At 56.6% G+C, this 14,569-nt stretch overlaps 2 protein-coding genes across 9 annotated transcripts in view; one reads left to right on the top strand and one right to left on the bottom strand.

Moving 5' to 3' along the window:
- LOC101934353 (GON-4-like protein) overlaps positions 1-5,614 on the top strand; it is a 57,386-nt gene extending 51,772 nt beyond the window's left edge. For both annotated transcript variants that reach the window (XR_010594082.1, XR_010594081.1), the window contains 2 exons: positions 4,173-4,334; positions 5,380-5,614. The gene's annotated coding sequence lies outside the window, so the exon portion shown is untranslated. The remainder of the gene's footprint in view (positions 1-4,172; positions 4,335-5,379) is intronic.
- MSTO1 (misato mitochondrial distribution and morphology regulator 1) lies at positions 179-13,167 on the bottom strand. 7 transcript variants are annotated; one of them, XM_024108622.3, is made up of 14 exons: positions 13,015-13,167; positions 8,969-9,104; positions 8,556-8,625; positions 6,415-6,490; positions 5,407-5,461; positions 4,276-4,417; positions 3,998-4,115; positions 3,769-3,903; positions 3,331-3,483; positions 2,022-2,153; positions 1,529-1,713; positions 1,051-1,155; positions 824-939; positions 179-513 (listed from the first exon to the last, which is right to left on the bottom strand). In XM_024108622.3, the coding sequence occupies exons 1-14, from the start codon at positions 13,066-13,068 to the stop codon at positions 275-277; spliced, it is 1,716 nt and encodes a 571-aa protein (XP_023964390.1). In that variant the 5' UTR covers positions 13,069-13,167; the 3' UTR covers positions 179-274. The 7 variants fall into 7 exon arrangements, with proteins under 7 accessions (XP_023964390.1, XP_005280798.1, XP_008170171.1 ...); XM_005280741.5 differs by lacking the exon at positions 13,015-13,167 and adding an exon at positions 12,844-13,004; XM_008171949.4 differs by lacking the exon at positions 13,015-13,167 and adding an exon at positions 12,844-13,004 and having other exon boundaries at positions 179-510.
- Positions 13,168-14,569: the final 1,402 nt, after the last annotated feature.

The raw sequence follows: 14,569 nt of genomic DNA, 5'->3' as shown, positions 1-14,569 counted from the left end.
CTGGAAAGGCTATAAGCTAAAATGTTCCATGGTTATTGGTCAGTATAAAGCATAAACCCCATTCTGTTGTGATAAATGATGGACACTGCTGCTGTAAATAGGTAAGTCCTATACTTGAATTACAGATGTCTAAAGCCACCCTCTCCCTTTGTATAACAGCTGCAGCACAATTGTCACCTAATTTGCAGTAACATTTTATTCTTTAAAGTTAGTGCCCTAGTTCAACTTTAATAAAAAAAAAATTCTCTTCTTCCTCAGGTGATAAGTAGTAGAGTTAGTCAGTATCTGCTTCATCTTCAGATTCATCCAACTCAGAGCTTGTTTTATAGCATTGTGACAGTGTTCTTAGCTCATGTAGGGCCTCCTGAAAATCATAAAGTTCAATGCCTGCAGAGAAAAAGCTAGCCCAGCGCCGTACATCCACTTGATGCAGCTCCTTATATAAACGGTAGAGAGCGCTGTACAGAGCAGGTGATGATTGTAGTGCTGTTAGGACAGGAATGCTTTCAACTGCTGTGGAAAAAACATCTCCACTGAAACATCTGTCATCATTCAGAGTAGATCACCATGTCCCTGTCTCATTCTACTTTTAAAATAAGTGTTCTACTAGGGGAAGGGGTTTTGAGAAAGCATGCACTGGCCCTATGCCAACAGCTGAAAAATAGCAAGCTTTAGAAGGGTGCCAGCTTGTTAATGTCCTCTATTAATTCAAGCTTTAAAAAAACAAACAAACAACCAAGTGTTAACCCCTTCCTCACATCTGTTTGATGCAGCTGTATGCTACTGAGCAGTTTCACACACAGGGGGTGTTAGAGCATCTTACCTGTTGAGCAGCTAGGAAGTTTATCCAGGAGGAAACCTTGCTTGTTTAGAAGAGCAGAGAAAAATTGTGGGTATGGGGGTAACACTTTACATGGGCCCTGAATCAAATATGAGGTGCTGCCAAGGAAACAAAGTGAGGAAGAATTATCCAAAATTCACTATAGAAGTTTCATAATTAGCAGTCAGTGACCCATCCCCCAAGCTGCCTAGTCAGAGCATATCACCAACCTGAATGTCCCTGGGCACCGAGCATGTAAGTAACTTCCCAAAACCTCCTCTCCAGTTTCACAAACATGGAGGGCAGACTTGGGTTGTGACCCTGGAGGAAGATTACTGCAAAGAAAAACATGTGAATGCATGTTATAGGAGTACCTGAACAGAGATGCTGGTAACTGTGGCTGAGCTACAGGGAGCCAGCAATGGTTCTATACTGATCTAAAACCAGAGCATGTACTAGAACAATGCAAGGGTACTGTAATTCTTAGTAATAAGAGATTCTCCCTTATTGACACCAGCCTGTCACGTGGTAACCTGACAGGCAAAGCAGGCCTTCCACATCTCCTAAAGGTTACCTGCTTCAGCTCTTTTGGGCAAGTAAGGATTTAAAGGCAAGAGTCCCTCCCTTAAGAAGCCCCTCTTGTCAGAGACCACCACAGCTAGGGGCCAGCTCTGAAAGACAGGTACTTGATCTAGCTGTTTCTCTTACCTGATATGATTTTCTTTGCCAATTCCTCTCAGCACAACAGACTGAGCAAAACAGCAGCTGTCCTTTTGCTCCCCACATGAAGACAATGGTGTCCATGGCACTGCAAGCTGGTAGCTGCACAAAGCATCTGGGAGAGACTGACCATATGCCATAGGAAAGGGTACAGCAGTTCCTGCAGCCACAACCTGAGAGCCAGAGGGAGAACAGGCCAATAGAAATGTCTGTAATAATCTGGTCTCAGCTTTATCTGGGGATCAGGGGGACTCATGCAAGAGATCTGTATCCAAAACAAACATGCTGCATCAAGGTCTGCTGGTAATAACATCCACATGCACAGAGGCTTAATTTACAGGCAAGAGGAAAGATTCTGCTACTGAGGTATGAAACAGAATAGCTATCGTAACACATTCACCATTTTACTTCTACCTTACACCAATGGTCACAGTGAGGCTGGAGGGGCTGAGTGATAATGATTTTCTTAGAAGAAAATTACCTTTCTCCCAGAGCTATTAAATGCATCAGCAAGCTGTACCATGGAGAACTGGGAGGAATGGAGTCTGTATGGAGCACTGAGGGTATCCAATGCTGTTGCCAAGATTGCACTGCTGTGATAGTTTAGAGAGGCCTACAGAAGAACAGTTGAACCACAGCAAAGTTACAGGAGGAAAAGGTCATTTAAGATTGAATTTCAGATTCTTTCGTTCCTTAACCAAACCAACTAAAGCAGTTTCTACTCAGAATGACCAAGGCAGAGCAAAACAGCCCAGAAGACAAACTGATGTTACATTTTAAAGCCTGAATAACTTGTTGACATTTATTCAGTAGAAATCTGTTAATAAAAACAATTGCTGATTACCTCATTAGTAATTTCTCCAATGACAGAATTTAGTGTTATGGTCATCCCATATGTTCTGCTGTGCATTCCCAGTTGGGGGCTCAGGTCACTGAGACCAGGTCCTAGAATCTACAAAGTTTTGAGCTTTCTGCAATTCAACTAGCATTGTAAGAAGCTGATTAAATCAGAGTGCATTGAGTCAGTGTCTGCCTGCAATTACAACTTTGCACCAGTTTAGATTTCCTGTGCAGTCACCCATATGCATTAGCGCCAGCCTTTTGTTTAACTGGTTCAGTCCAACAAGAGTTGAGACTCTGCAAACTGAATTCAATTATGTGAATGAATCCATCTTAGTCCTGTAACTAGAGCCCTGCAAATCTGTGGATATCTGCTTACCATGCTTGCTGATCAGATGTGTATACAAATTTTGTATCTATGCAGGGCTCTACCTACAACACAAGGCAAGTATGTGAAACAATTCAGCAACCTACAATTATTACAACTAATGTTGTAAAGGGCCATAACCCAGAGTTAAAATGGAGAGTGCAGTAAATGGCAGCAAAGGTAATTGGAATGTAGGCTCATGTGTGAGCAGAAAACAGCTGGTAAATACTTCAGACCTGTCAGTAATCTAAGGATTATTAAACAGATCACCAAGGTCACTGGACAGACCAGAACTAAGGGGCTGTAGGTTTAAAATTGAGGAAATATACAGAGATGGAGTTACGTAATCAACTTCAAATGTTAGTGATAGGATTAGGCAGGTTCCCCGAGACAAACTATTTTTAGAACTTCCCCCTATATAGAACATAGCTTGATTTTTTTTAGCATGGGAGGATTTAGCCCTTCTGGCATAAAGTTCTGACAACATAGAATATATACACTAGTGTGGTCAGGCCTTTCTAGACAGAAAGGGTTCCCAAAAGCTTCCAGTTTGTCTGCACAGTCAGTGACAGTGTATACTCACATCATAATGTACATATGGGAGTGTAACGGGGGCTTCTGGTTTGAGTCCCAGACTTCCATTGAGTGATAGTGGGCAAAAGAGCGAGCTGTGACTGGAGAGATGGACAATTCCCAGGACTGTGTTCATCAGCCTGTAAAAATCCTTCCAGGACACCTGCGGACAAAAGATGCCAAAAATCCACACAGCTCTGCTTGGCACTTAAACAATTTAGCAATTAAACATGATGCCCCCCGATTAATCTGCCCCGGCCTTAGGCTCCTTTGGAAGTAAAAGTGCTATGCCAGGCAGATAGAAGGGCAGCTACTGTTGCAGTACTCACTGCACTGAGATGCTCTTTTGATCTATCCTCAATATCGGTTTTACAGGAAGCAGTCTGAGTCAGAATGTATGCACCTATGTCAAGAGATCAGGAAGAGTCTTTTCCCACTGCACACTTACCCCAACATTATGAATGACTGGAGTCAGTCCCCATGTCAGGATTCCTCTCCCTGAATACTCATCATGGAGAAGTTCTGTCACCTTAGCTCCAACTCCAGAAAATCCATTGTTCAAGTCGCACAGAATCTGAAAACCCTATACCGAAAGGGACAAATATTGTTTGAATTTCTACCAAAAGTTCAATTGGCAGAGATTCCCAACCAGGTCAAGTTAATATAACCCCATGTACCTGCAGATAATCACACTCTTCCACATAGAAGTGCAATCTATCTTCCAGCTCCTCTAGGTAAGTGGGGTCATGCAGGAGGCTTTCACCTTGTCCAAAGGCTTCGAGTTGACTGGACTCCCTAACAGAAGGGACAAGGTGAGCATTTAACTCCACTCCCTCTTTTTGTGTCTTTTAGCACGTATCCAGTTAGGCTGATCCCTAAATTGCAGTCAGCAGCTGTGCCCCTTCGTGGAGCTACCACTTTGCCTCAGTTTGCATTTGAAGTGAAACAAACATACCCATCATCGTTGTACTGATGTATCATGAAGATGCTTCTGGGATGCAGACGCACTCGGAGGTAATCAGACCAAACCCGCACACTGCCTTCCAACTGGTGACCCTTCTGGGAAACATGCAACTGTGTAGGGAGCTGAGATACATCTGCAAGAAGAACATCTACAGATAAAGGTTCAGGTCGGAGGGTCCTTCCAACACTCAGCTTCTAATAACCCAGACAGTGGGATCACAAGGCTCTCTGCTAAAGTGTTTTTGATTTTAAACCAAGCTCCCAGTACTTTACACATAATTCTCTTGGTAACCAAGTAACCTAGCCCCACACTTATTTCCTGTGCCCTTCACACCATGGCATTATCCCAAACCCATGCCTGTCACAGACTCATAGCAACAGGATAGCATTATGATAAGACTATTACCTGTGCGTAAAATTATACTTTGTGCTAAATAGAGTGCTTTAGAGCTGAATCCTAGCATACAAAACCAATCAATGGAGGAAAGCAGCCACAGGAGGGAGTATGATGAATTTGGACTTAAAATACAAGGAGAGATTAATAAGACTGGGACTTTTCAGTTTGGAAAAGAGACAATTAATGGGGGATATGTCATAAAATCATGACAGATGTGGAGAAGAGTAAATAAAGTGTTATTTACTCCTCATAACACAAGAACTAGGGGTCACCAAATGAAATTAATAGGCAACTGCTTTAAAACAAACAAAAGGAAGTACTTCTTCCCATCACACACTACTCTTTAGCAGAGGCTGCTGTGAAGGCCAAAACTATAACTGAATTAAAAAAAACCTAGATAAATTCATGGAGGATAAGTCCATCCATGGCTATTGGCCTCAGTTTTGCCAGAAGCTAGGAATGGGCAACAAGGGATAGATCACTTGATGATTACCTGTTCTGTTCATTCCCTCTGAAGCACCTGGCATTGGCCACTGTCGGAAGACAGGATACTAGGCTAGATGGACCTTTGGTCTGACCTAGACTGGCCATTCTTACGTTCTTTAATTGTAATTAATCTCATGATTGACTGCAATGAAGTCCCTTCCCCATTTCATTTGTTTTACAATTCTCCATTTCTGTGATCTTTGACCTAAACAGACAGACAGGCATGGAAGACTTACACACCTTTACTGAGAGGAAGAGCTCTGGGACTGAAGCCTCCATCAGAGGACATGCCTCCCTGCAACAAAAAGCCCCAGAGACAGGTTTTACTATGGCTTTGCCTCTCTTGTAAATGGGTAACAGGGCAATATAGTGGGATGGGGCTCTGAACATTGTTCTACATCTGTGCTTCTATGGTACGCTGTATAGTCCATAAAGTCTCATTCATTTCTCCAGTGATTTTATCCTGAATGACCCCAAAGTGGTTCACATAAACAGCAGTACTGTGATGCAGGCAACAACTAGTATAATGCATGCTGCAGGGCACTAGGGGAGGAGTGCAATCTTAATCAAGGACACCAATGGTAGATGTTCAGCCTGAATTTGTAGGACTACTGCCAAGCTACAGAGATGTGTTATTTGGACAACATTTCGTCCATTTCTTTCACATCAAAACAGGAGACCTTTGATTTGCACAGACAGCTGAACATTAGAGAAAAGACCCTTTCACAGCTCTTGAATCCTCTGGAAAAAAAAAACCTACTGTTGGTGCAATTCCAATGGCTGTCTCTGGTCCATTTACAGTTGTACTTTTTTCACACAATCTGTGCAAGGACAGCTTTCCCTCCTACACCCATCACCAATAACTAAATCCAGAACCTATAGTCCTGCCTTTACTGCAGCTTCTCAGTCTCTCTGCCCTTGAGCATTGCCACTGGAGACATGGAGAAGTCAACTGCTCTGCTGGTCTTATGTTCAAAAAGGCCTTAGGAAGGTTTAAGAGGGAAATAATTCCAACCACATGTTCTTTTACAAAAAAAAGCAAGCAGGCAGATCAACAGGATCTGGCCAAGTTTGTACATGGGGTAGCTGGAGTAGAAAGGTCTAGACACCAAAACCTACCAACAAGAAAAGCAGTAATATCTAACAAAGCTTGTTGCCAAGACCAAAACCCTGTTAATTTAGCATCTCTGGTTCTAGGATACAAATCAAACCCATTCAGTCTCTACACCTTGAGTTCTGGCTTCTCACCTCCAGTTTGCTGAGGTCCTGTAGAAAAAGGTTCTTTGCAGGAGGGTCTTCTTGATGAGTCATCAGATTACCCTGCCTGAAAAATAAATCCCCTCATTATTTGTACTACAGGAGCACAAGGAGGCCTCAGAGAACAAGGTTGCACTGAGCACTCTACATGCATGTAGCAAGACGGTCCCCCCCACCCCAAAGAGCTTACAGTCTAGTATCTAGCTCACTAAATACAACCTGGCTCTTGAACTGTGATAAGAACATTGCTCTATTATGGTAATTCCTAATTAATTACAATAGCCAATACTGCATGTTTCAGAAGAAGATGCAAGAAACCACTTAGTGGACAATTCTAAGAATAACCTACCCAGAGGGGATGATTCCTTCTAACCTCGAAGAGCAGCAGAAAGAATTATTCTGTTCCAGGTCCATGGGACTTTACTAAAAGAGGTTGCGCCTGTCAGTTTCTTTAACTTTAATTTATATCAGGCCATGGAAGAGCGGGAGCAAGAGGGGAACTTTCGCAAATAGAAGAGAACTTCAGTGTTGAGCTGTGAATCCACTTGGGGACACAGTTTCAGGCTGAGAACAGAGGTCTCAAACTAGATTATTAATTATCTGCAGTCCAGTATCATGCATAGCATACTAGGTCATTTTCATACAAACAGGAATCACAACCTCTTCCCAAAGCAGAATTTACAATCTAAGAAAAACAAACATTAGTCTGGGTCCAGGGGTGGGCAACAAAAATGATTAGGGGGCTGGAGCACATGACTTATGAGGAGAGGCTGAAAGAACTGGGATTGTTTAGTCTGCAGAAGAGAAGAACGAGGGGGGATTTGATAGCTGCTTTCAACTACCTGAAAGGGGGTTCCAAAGAGGATGGATCTAGACCAGGGGTAGGCAACCTATGGCATGTGTGCCAAAGGCGGCACACGAGCTGATTTTCAGTGGCACTCACACTGCCCGGGTCCTGGCCACCCATCCGGGGGGGGCTCTGCATTTTAATTTGATTTTAAATGAAGCGTCTTAAACATTTTAAAAACCTTATTTACTTTACATACAATAGTTTAGTTTTATATTACAGACTTCTAGAAAGAGACCTTCTAAAAACGTTAAAATGTATTACTGGCACGTGAAACCTTAAATCAGAGTGAATAAATGAAGACTCGGCACACCACTTCTGAAAGGTTGCTGACCCCTGATCTAGACTGTTCTCAGTGGTACCAGATGACAGAACAAGGAGTAATGGTCTCAAGTTGCAGTGGGGGAGGTTTAGGCTGGATATTAGGAAACACTTTCACTAGGAGGGTGGTGAAGCACTGGAATGGGTTCCCTAGGGAGGTGGTGGAATCTCCTTCCTTAGAGGTTTTTAAGGTCAGGCTTGACGAAGCCCTGGCTGGGATGATTTAGTTGGGGATTGGTCCTGCTTTGAGCAGGGGGTTGGACTAGATGACCTTCGGAGGTCCCTTCCAACCCTAATATTCTAAGATTCTATGATCAGAACCAAAAGCAGCTGGAAGCTTCAGAAAGCTGAGGACTGAGTAAGAAGCCCTGAAAGCACACAGAGGCATTAGAAACCTTAACGACAGCAGTTGCTAGTGAAAGAGGAGAGAAGTCAGATTGGAGGGGACCCAGGATAGCACCTACCATGTCTCTGACACCTCTAATTTTTTACCCCACGAAAGCTTATGCCCAAATAAATTTGTTAGTCTCTAAGGTGCCACAAGGACTCCTCGTACTTTTTGCTGATACAGACTAACATGGCTACCACTCTGAACCCTAACTTTTATGGTTATACAGTACAGCCACAACACCTGAAAGCAGCTGTGCAGTGACTGAGCTAAGCCTTGCAGCTGACCAAGTAGCACCATCACTATACAGTGCATTCACTAGTGCTTCCAGGCCACTACAAAGGCACAGCTACAAATCTCTCACTGAGCTGCTGTCCATTTTAGAGCACAGCATGATATGGCAGAGAGAGAACAATGCGTCTAAGAACTAGCAGCTGGGGAAAGACCAACAGCGGAGGTCCATCTAGGTCTAAGTGCAGGCTCCAGAGAAGAGGGGCAGGAGGCACATGACCCACATTGTTGCAGCAGTGTAACCGCTCCAGCTAAGAGGATGAAAGAACAAATGGTAACACTCACCATGCTACCGAGGTGTCTATTTTCGTGTCCCCATATAAACATCCCTCTTGTTTCAGAGAGTTCAGGCTTCCTGCACAAGAGAATAGGTCACTGAAGCTGCTGCCCAGTATATTGTCAAGGTTTGCAGTACTTGGGACTAAAGATAGTAAGAAATCTCACCATATTCTCCACTCTAGATGAATCCCACCCCACAGAGGTTTAAGGCTAGTACTACCAGGCATCATGCGCCTGCACAGAGAGTGGGATGAAGCGATGCTTCTAGCACCACAACATCCGGGGTGTGTGTGTCAGCAAAGCAATTGGCCCAGTGGAGAGGGCATCCCACCAGCAAGATCCTTTCCAGGTACCTCCCACGGACCATTGGCATCAGGGTCCCACTCACGCCCCCGGGGTGCAGCAGCCCCCACCCCTACCTTTCAAGTCCATAAGGATGAGTCGAGGTGTGTATGTCTCCTGCCGACTGAGGGTCCGCCCAGCCCTGTACAGCACATCGGGGCAGATCTTGCGCTCCTGCTCCTGCACCTCTGATTCGCAGCGCAACGCAGCATCCTGCGGTGGAGAGAGGCGGTCGGTGCTACCAGGAGACCAAGCAACTCCCCCCGACACACCTGGTGCCCTGTACCTGACAGTCCCCATTACGTCCCCGCATATTGCCCTCCCCACAGCCTCCGCTCCAGCGATGGATCTGCGGCTGGAGCGGCCCTGGCGGGGAGTCGAGCGGGTGTGGGAGGAGGCAGGCTAGACCGGGGGTGTCGAGATCAGCAGTCCAGGCCAGGAAACAGGCGGGCCGGGGAGATGGCTTTGCGGGGATTAGGGACAGTGGAGGGGAGATGGGCTGGGGGGGGCAACGTTATGCCGGTGCCGGGAAGCCCGGTGGGGGAGAGCGGACTGGGGCCGGGGAGGAGGCGGACCGAGGCAGGCTGGGCCGTTTGGGGCAGGGGAGATGGGCTGGGCGGGCCAGGGAGGTGGGGGCGGGAGGGGAGATGGGCCAGGGAAGTGGGGGGGACCGAGGCAGGCCGGGCCGGTGGGGGCGGGGGACCAGGAAGGGAGGGGGCAGGTGGGGGGGACTGAGGCAGGCCGGGCCGTTTGGGGCGGGGGACCGGGAAGGGAGGGGGCAGGTGGGGGGGGGACCGAGGCAGGCCGGGCCGGTGGGGGGCCGGGAAGGGAGGAGGGAGATGGGGGGGACCGAGGCAGGCCGGGCCGGTGGGGGGCAGGGAAGGGAGGGGGGAGATGGGGGGAACCGAGGCAAGCCGGGCAGGTGGGGGCGGGGGGCCGGGAAGGGAGGGGGGAGGGACCGAGGCAGGCCGGGGGCAGGGAAGGGAGGGGGGAGGTGGGGGGAACCGAGGCAGGCCGGGCCGGTGGGGGGCAGGGAAGGGAGGGGGGAGGTGGGGGGAACCGAGGCAGGCCGGGCCGGTGGGGGCGGGGGGCCGGGAAGGGAGGGGGAGATGGGGGGGACCGAGGCAGGCCGGGCCGGTGGGGGCGGGGGGCCGGGAAGGGAGGGGGAGATGGGGGGGGACCGAGGCAGGCCGGGCCGGTGGGGGCGGGGGGCGGGGAAGGGAGGGGGGAGGTGGGGGGGACCGAGGCAGGCCGGGCCGGTGGGGGCGGGGGGCCGGGAAGGGAGGGGGAAGAGGGGGGAAACCGAGGCAGGCCGGGCAGGTGGGGGGCAGGGAAGGGAGGGGGGAGGTGGGGGGGACCGAGGCAGGCCGGGCCGGTGGGGGCGGGGGGCAGGGAAGGGAGGGGGGAGGTGGGGGGGACCGAGGCAGGCCGGGCCGGTGGGGGCGGGGAAGGGAGAGGGGAGGTGGGGGGGACCGAGGCAGGCCGGGCCGGTGGGGGCGGGGGGCCGGGAAGGGAGGGGGAAGAGGGGGGAAACCGAGGCAGGCCGGGCAGGTGGGGGGCAGGGAAGGGAGGGGGGAGGTGGGGGGGACCGAGGCAGGCCGGGCCGGTGGGGGGCAGGGAAGGGAGGGGGGAGGTGGGGGGGACCGAGGCAGGCCGGGCCGGTGGGGGGCCGGGAAGGGAGGGGGAAGGTAGGGGGGACCGAGGCAGGCCGAGCCGGTGGGGGCGGGGGGCCGGGAAGGGAGGGGGGAGATGGGGGGGGGACCGAGGCAGGCCGGGCCGGTGGGGGCGGGGGGCAGGGAAGGGAGGGGGGAGGTGGGGGGGACCGAGGCAGGCCGGGCCGGTGGGGGGCCGGGAAGGGAGGGGGAAGGTGGGGGGGACCGAGGCAGGCCGAGCCGGTGGGGGCGGGGGGCCGGGAAGGGAGGGGGGAGATGGGGGGGGACCGAGGCAGGCCGGGCCGATGGGGGCGGGGGGCCGGGAAGGGAGGGGGAGATGGGGGGGGACCGAGGCAGGCCGGGCAGGTGGGGGCGGGGGGCCGGGAAGGGAGGGGGAGATGGGGGGGGACCGAGGCAGGCCGGGCCGGTGGGGGCGGGGGGCCGGGAAGGGAGGGGGACCGAGGCAGGCCGGGCCGGTGGGGGTGGGGGGCCGGGAAAGGAGGGGGAGATGGGGGGGGCCGAGGCAGGCCGGGCAGGTGGGGGCGGGGGGCCGGGAAGGGAGGGGGGAGGTGGGGGGGACCGAGGCAGGCCGGGCCGATGGGGGCGGGGGGCCGGGAAGGGAGGGGGAGATGGGGGGGACCGGGGCAGGCCGGGCAGGTGGGGGCGGGGGGCCGGGAAGGGAGGGGGGAGGTGGGGGGGGCCGAGGCAGGCCGGGCAGGTGGGGGGCCGGGAAGGGAGGGGGGAGATGGGGGGGGACCGAGGCAGGCCGGGCCGGTGGGGGCGGGGGGCCGGGAAGGGAGGGGGGAGATGGGGGGGGACCGAGGCAGGCCGGGCCGGTGGGGGCGGGGGGCCGGGAAGGGAGGGGGGAGGTGGGGGGGACCGAGGCAGGCCGGGCCGGTGGGGGGCCGGGAAGGGAGGGGGGAGATGGGGGGGGACCGAGGCAGGCCGGGCCGGTGGGGGCGGGGGGCCGGGAAGGGAGGGGGGAGATGGGGGGGGACCGAGGCAGGCCGGGCCGGTGGGGGGCCGGGAAGGGAGGGGGGAGACCGAGGCAGGCCGGGCCGGTGGGGGGCCGGGAAGGGAGGGGGGAGGTGGGGGGGGACCGAGGCAGGCCGAGCCGGTGGGGGCGGGGGGCCGGGAAGGGAGGGGGGAGATGGGGGGGGGACCGAGGCAGGCCGAGCCGGTGGGGGCGGGGGGGCGGGAAGGGAGGGGGGAGGTGGGGGGGGACCGAGGCAGGCCGGGCAGGTGGGGGCGGGGGGCCGGGAAGGGAGGGGGGAGATGGGGGGGGCCGAGGCAGGCCGGGCCGGTGGGGGGCCGGGAAGGGAGGGGGGAGGTGGGGGGGACCGAGGCAGGCCGGGCCGGTGGGGGCGGGGGGGCGGGAAGGAAGGGGGAGATGGGGGGGGACCGAGGCAGGCCGGGCCGGTGGGGGCGGGGGGGCGGGAAGGGAGGGGGAGATGGGGGGGGACCGAGGCAGGCCGGGCCGGTGGGGGCGGGGGGGCGGGAAGGGAGGGGGAGATGGGGGGGGGGACCGAGGCAGGCCGGGCCGGTGGGGGCGGGGGGGCGGGAAGGGAGGGGGAGATGGGGGGGGGGACCGAGGCAGGCCGGGCCGGTGGGGGCGGGGGGCCGGGAAGGGAGGGGGAGATGGGGGGGGGGGGACCGAGGCAGGCCGGGCAGGTGGGGGCGGGGGGCCGGGAAGGGAGGGGGGAGGTGGGGGGGACCGAGGCAGGCCGAGCCGGTGGGGGCGGGGGGCCGGGAAGGGAGGGGGGAGGTGGGGGGGGCCGAGGCAGGCCGGGCCGGTGGGGGCGGGGGGCCGGGAAGGGAGGGGGGAGGTGGGGGGGACCGAGGCAGGCCGAGCCGGTGGGGGCGGGGGGCCGGGAAGGGAGGGGGGAGGTGGGGGGGGCCGAGGCAGGCCGGGCCGGTGGGGGCGGGGGGCCGGGAAGGGAGGGGGACCGAGGCAGGCCGGGCCGGTGGGGGCGGGGGGGCCGGGAAGGGAGGGGGAGATGGGGGGGGGCCGAGGCAGGCCGGGCCGGTGGGGGCGGGGGGCCGGGAAGGGAGGGGGGAGATGGGGGGGACCGAGGCAGGCCGGGCCGGTGGGGGCGGGGGGCCGGGAAGGGAGAGGGAGATGGGGCGGACCTAGGCAGGCCGGGCAGGTGGGGGCGGGGGGCCGGGAAGGGAGGAGGGAGGTGGGGGGGGCCGAGGCAGGCCGGGCCGGTGGGGGCGGGGAGCAGGGGAGATAGGTCAGGGAATTGGGGTGACCGAGGCAGGCCGGGGACGGTTCGGGACAGGGCCAGGAGGCTCCACACCTGTAGGTTCCACCAGTGCGCGCCCACGAACCCCGCGTAGCTGCCCAGCTGCAGCGTCAGCGCCGCCCGCGGGACCCCACCTGCCTCGAACATGCTTCGACCGCTGGCCCCAGGACGGGCTGGGGGCGGGGCTTAGCCTAACTACTTGACCCCGTTGGCTGAAGTACTTGCCATTTGAGAGTCCCACCAATCCGCAACTAATACCGCCAAATGTGGGCGGGCCATCTCCTGATTGGAAGCGGCGCAACAGCGACCGGGTCGCGTAAAGTAGCAAAACAGTCACGTGGGACTTCGCCGCCCGTCAATCTTCGTGCCCGTTGCGATTGGGCCGCCCTGGCGCCTAGACTCCACCGCCGGAGGGGCTGGGAGCTCGCGAGACCGCGCATTCGAGTGCGCGCGCAGCGGCATCACCTGCCCCTCGAGCCTACGGGTCCCGTCGAGAGCCAGCCCCAGAGCAGGAGTAACCGCTTGTGGACCTGGCAATGGGGCGGGGCGAGAGCAGCCCCCAGAGCGAGGGGCCAGGCGGGGCCATGGGGCGGGGCGGGGCGGGGCGAGAACGGCCCCCAGAGCGAGGGGCCAGGCGGGGCCGTGGGGCGGGGCGGGGCGAGAACGGTCCCCAGAGCGAGGGGCCAGGCGGGGCCGTGGGGCGGGGCGGGGCGAGAACGGTCCCCAGAGCGAGGGGCCAGGCGGGGGCGGGGCGAGAACGGTCCCCAGAGCGAGGGACCAGGCGGGGCCATGGGGCAGGGCAGGGTGAGAGCGGTCCCCAGAGCAAGGGGCCAGGCGGGGGCGGGGCCGTGGGGCGGGGCGAGAGCGGCCCCCAGAGCGAGGGGCCAGGCGGGGCCGTGGGGCGGGGCAGGGTGAGAGCAGTCCCCAGAGCGAGGGGCCAGGCGGGGCCGTGGGGCGGGGCGGAGTGAGAACGGTCCCCAGAGCGAGGGACCAGGCGGGGCCATGGGGCAGGGCAGGGTGAGAGCAGTCCCCAGAGCAAGGGGCCAGGCTGGGCCATGGGGCGGGGCGGGAGCAGTCCCCAGAGCAAGGGGCATGGCAGGTGCCTCCCCAGGTAGCCCAGTGCAAGGGCACTATTTACAAGCTGGCAGCTGCCACACAACCCCCACCCAACAGCCCCCAATTCCCTGTGGCCAGTGCCCCAAGACCCTGCCACAAATGCACAGCACCCTGCACCCCACCCCTCTGCCCACAGTCCCACAACTGCCCAGCACCCCACACAGAACCCCCACTCCCTAGTGCCCCAATACACAGAGCTCTTCCTCACCCCCAAGAGACCCACTCCCCCAAGCCCTGCCTCCCGGCCACACTCACTGGCCCTGCTGGGAGGCAACTGTAGCTGCCGGGCTGAGCCAGTAGCACAGCCAGGGCTGGTCCCGGGGCCAGGAATCGCTCCAGCCCCTCGGGAGTGGTGCAGTCAGCCAGCCCAGGGCCTGCCCTGCTGAGCTCCCTCAGGACCCACCTGCCTGGAGGGGACCCAGCCCACCCCCCCCAACCGACTGGCCAGGCTTCTGCACCAGTCCCAGGTAGCTCAGCTCCAGGGAGACAGGTGGGGCCCTACAGGTGGTGGGAAGCAGAGACTGCCTGGAGCTGGAGGTGTGCTGGGGTTTGGCCAGGGGGTGGAGAGGAGCCCTCCGCCAGTTGACCGAGAGGAGGAAGTGGTGGGCGGGAGGGAGCCAGCAGGCTGGCAGGGTCTTGGGGTGTAGTGCAAGCGGAGCAGGCC

Source organism: Chrysemys picta, chromosome 20 (genome assembly GCF_011386835.1).
Source record: "Chrysemys picta bellii isolate R12L10 chromosome 20, ASM1138683v2, whole genome shotgun sequence".
Taxonomy (NCBI): Eukaryota; Metazoa; Chordata; order Testudines; family Emydidae; genus Chrysemys; species Chrysemys picta.
This window is presented reverse-complemented; position numbering and strand designations above follow the sequence as displayed.

What these genes read in the sequence shown, in the direction of transcription:
- MSTO1 (XM_005280741.5), bottom strand. Translation starts at nt 12,936, where the DNA reads ATGTTCGAGGCAGGTGGGGTCCCGCGGGCGGCGCTGACGCTGCAGCTG. An exon ending in AGCTCTTCCTCTCAGTAAAG is followed by an intron (nt 4,418 to 5,406) that starts GTGTGTAAGTCT and finishes TTCTTCTTGCAG; the next exon opens with ATGTATCTCAGCTCCCTACA. An exon ending in CAGTCATTCATAATGTTGGG is followed by an intron (nt 3,484 to 3,768) that starts GTAAGTGTGCAG and finishes TTTTGTCCGCAG; the next exon opens with GTGTCCTGGAAGGATTTTTA.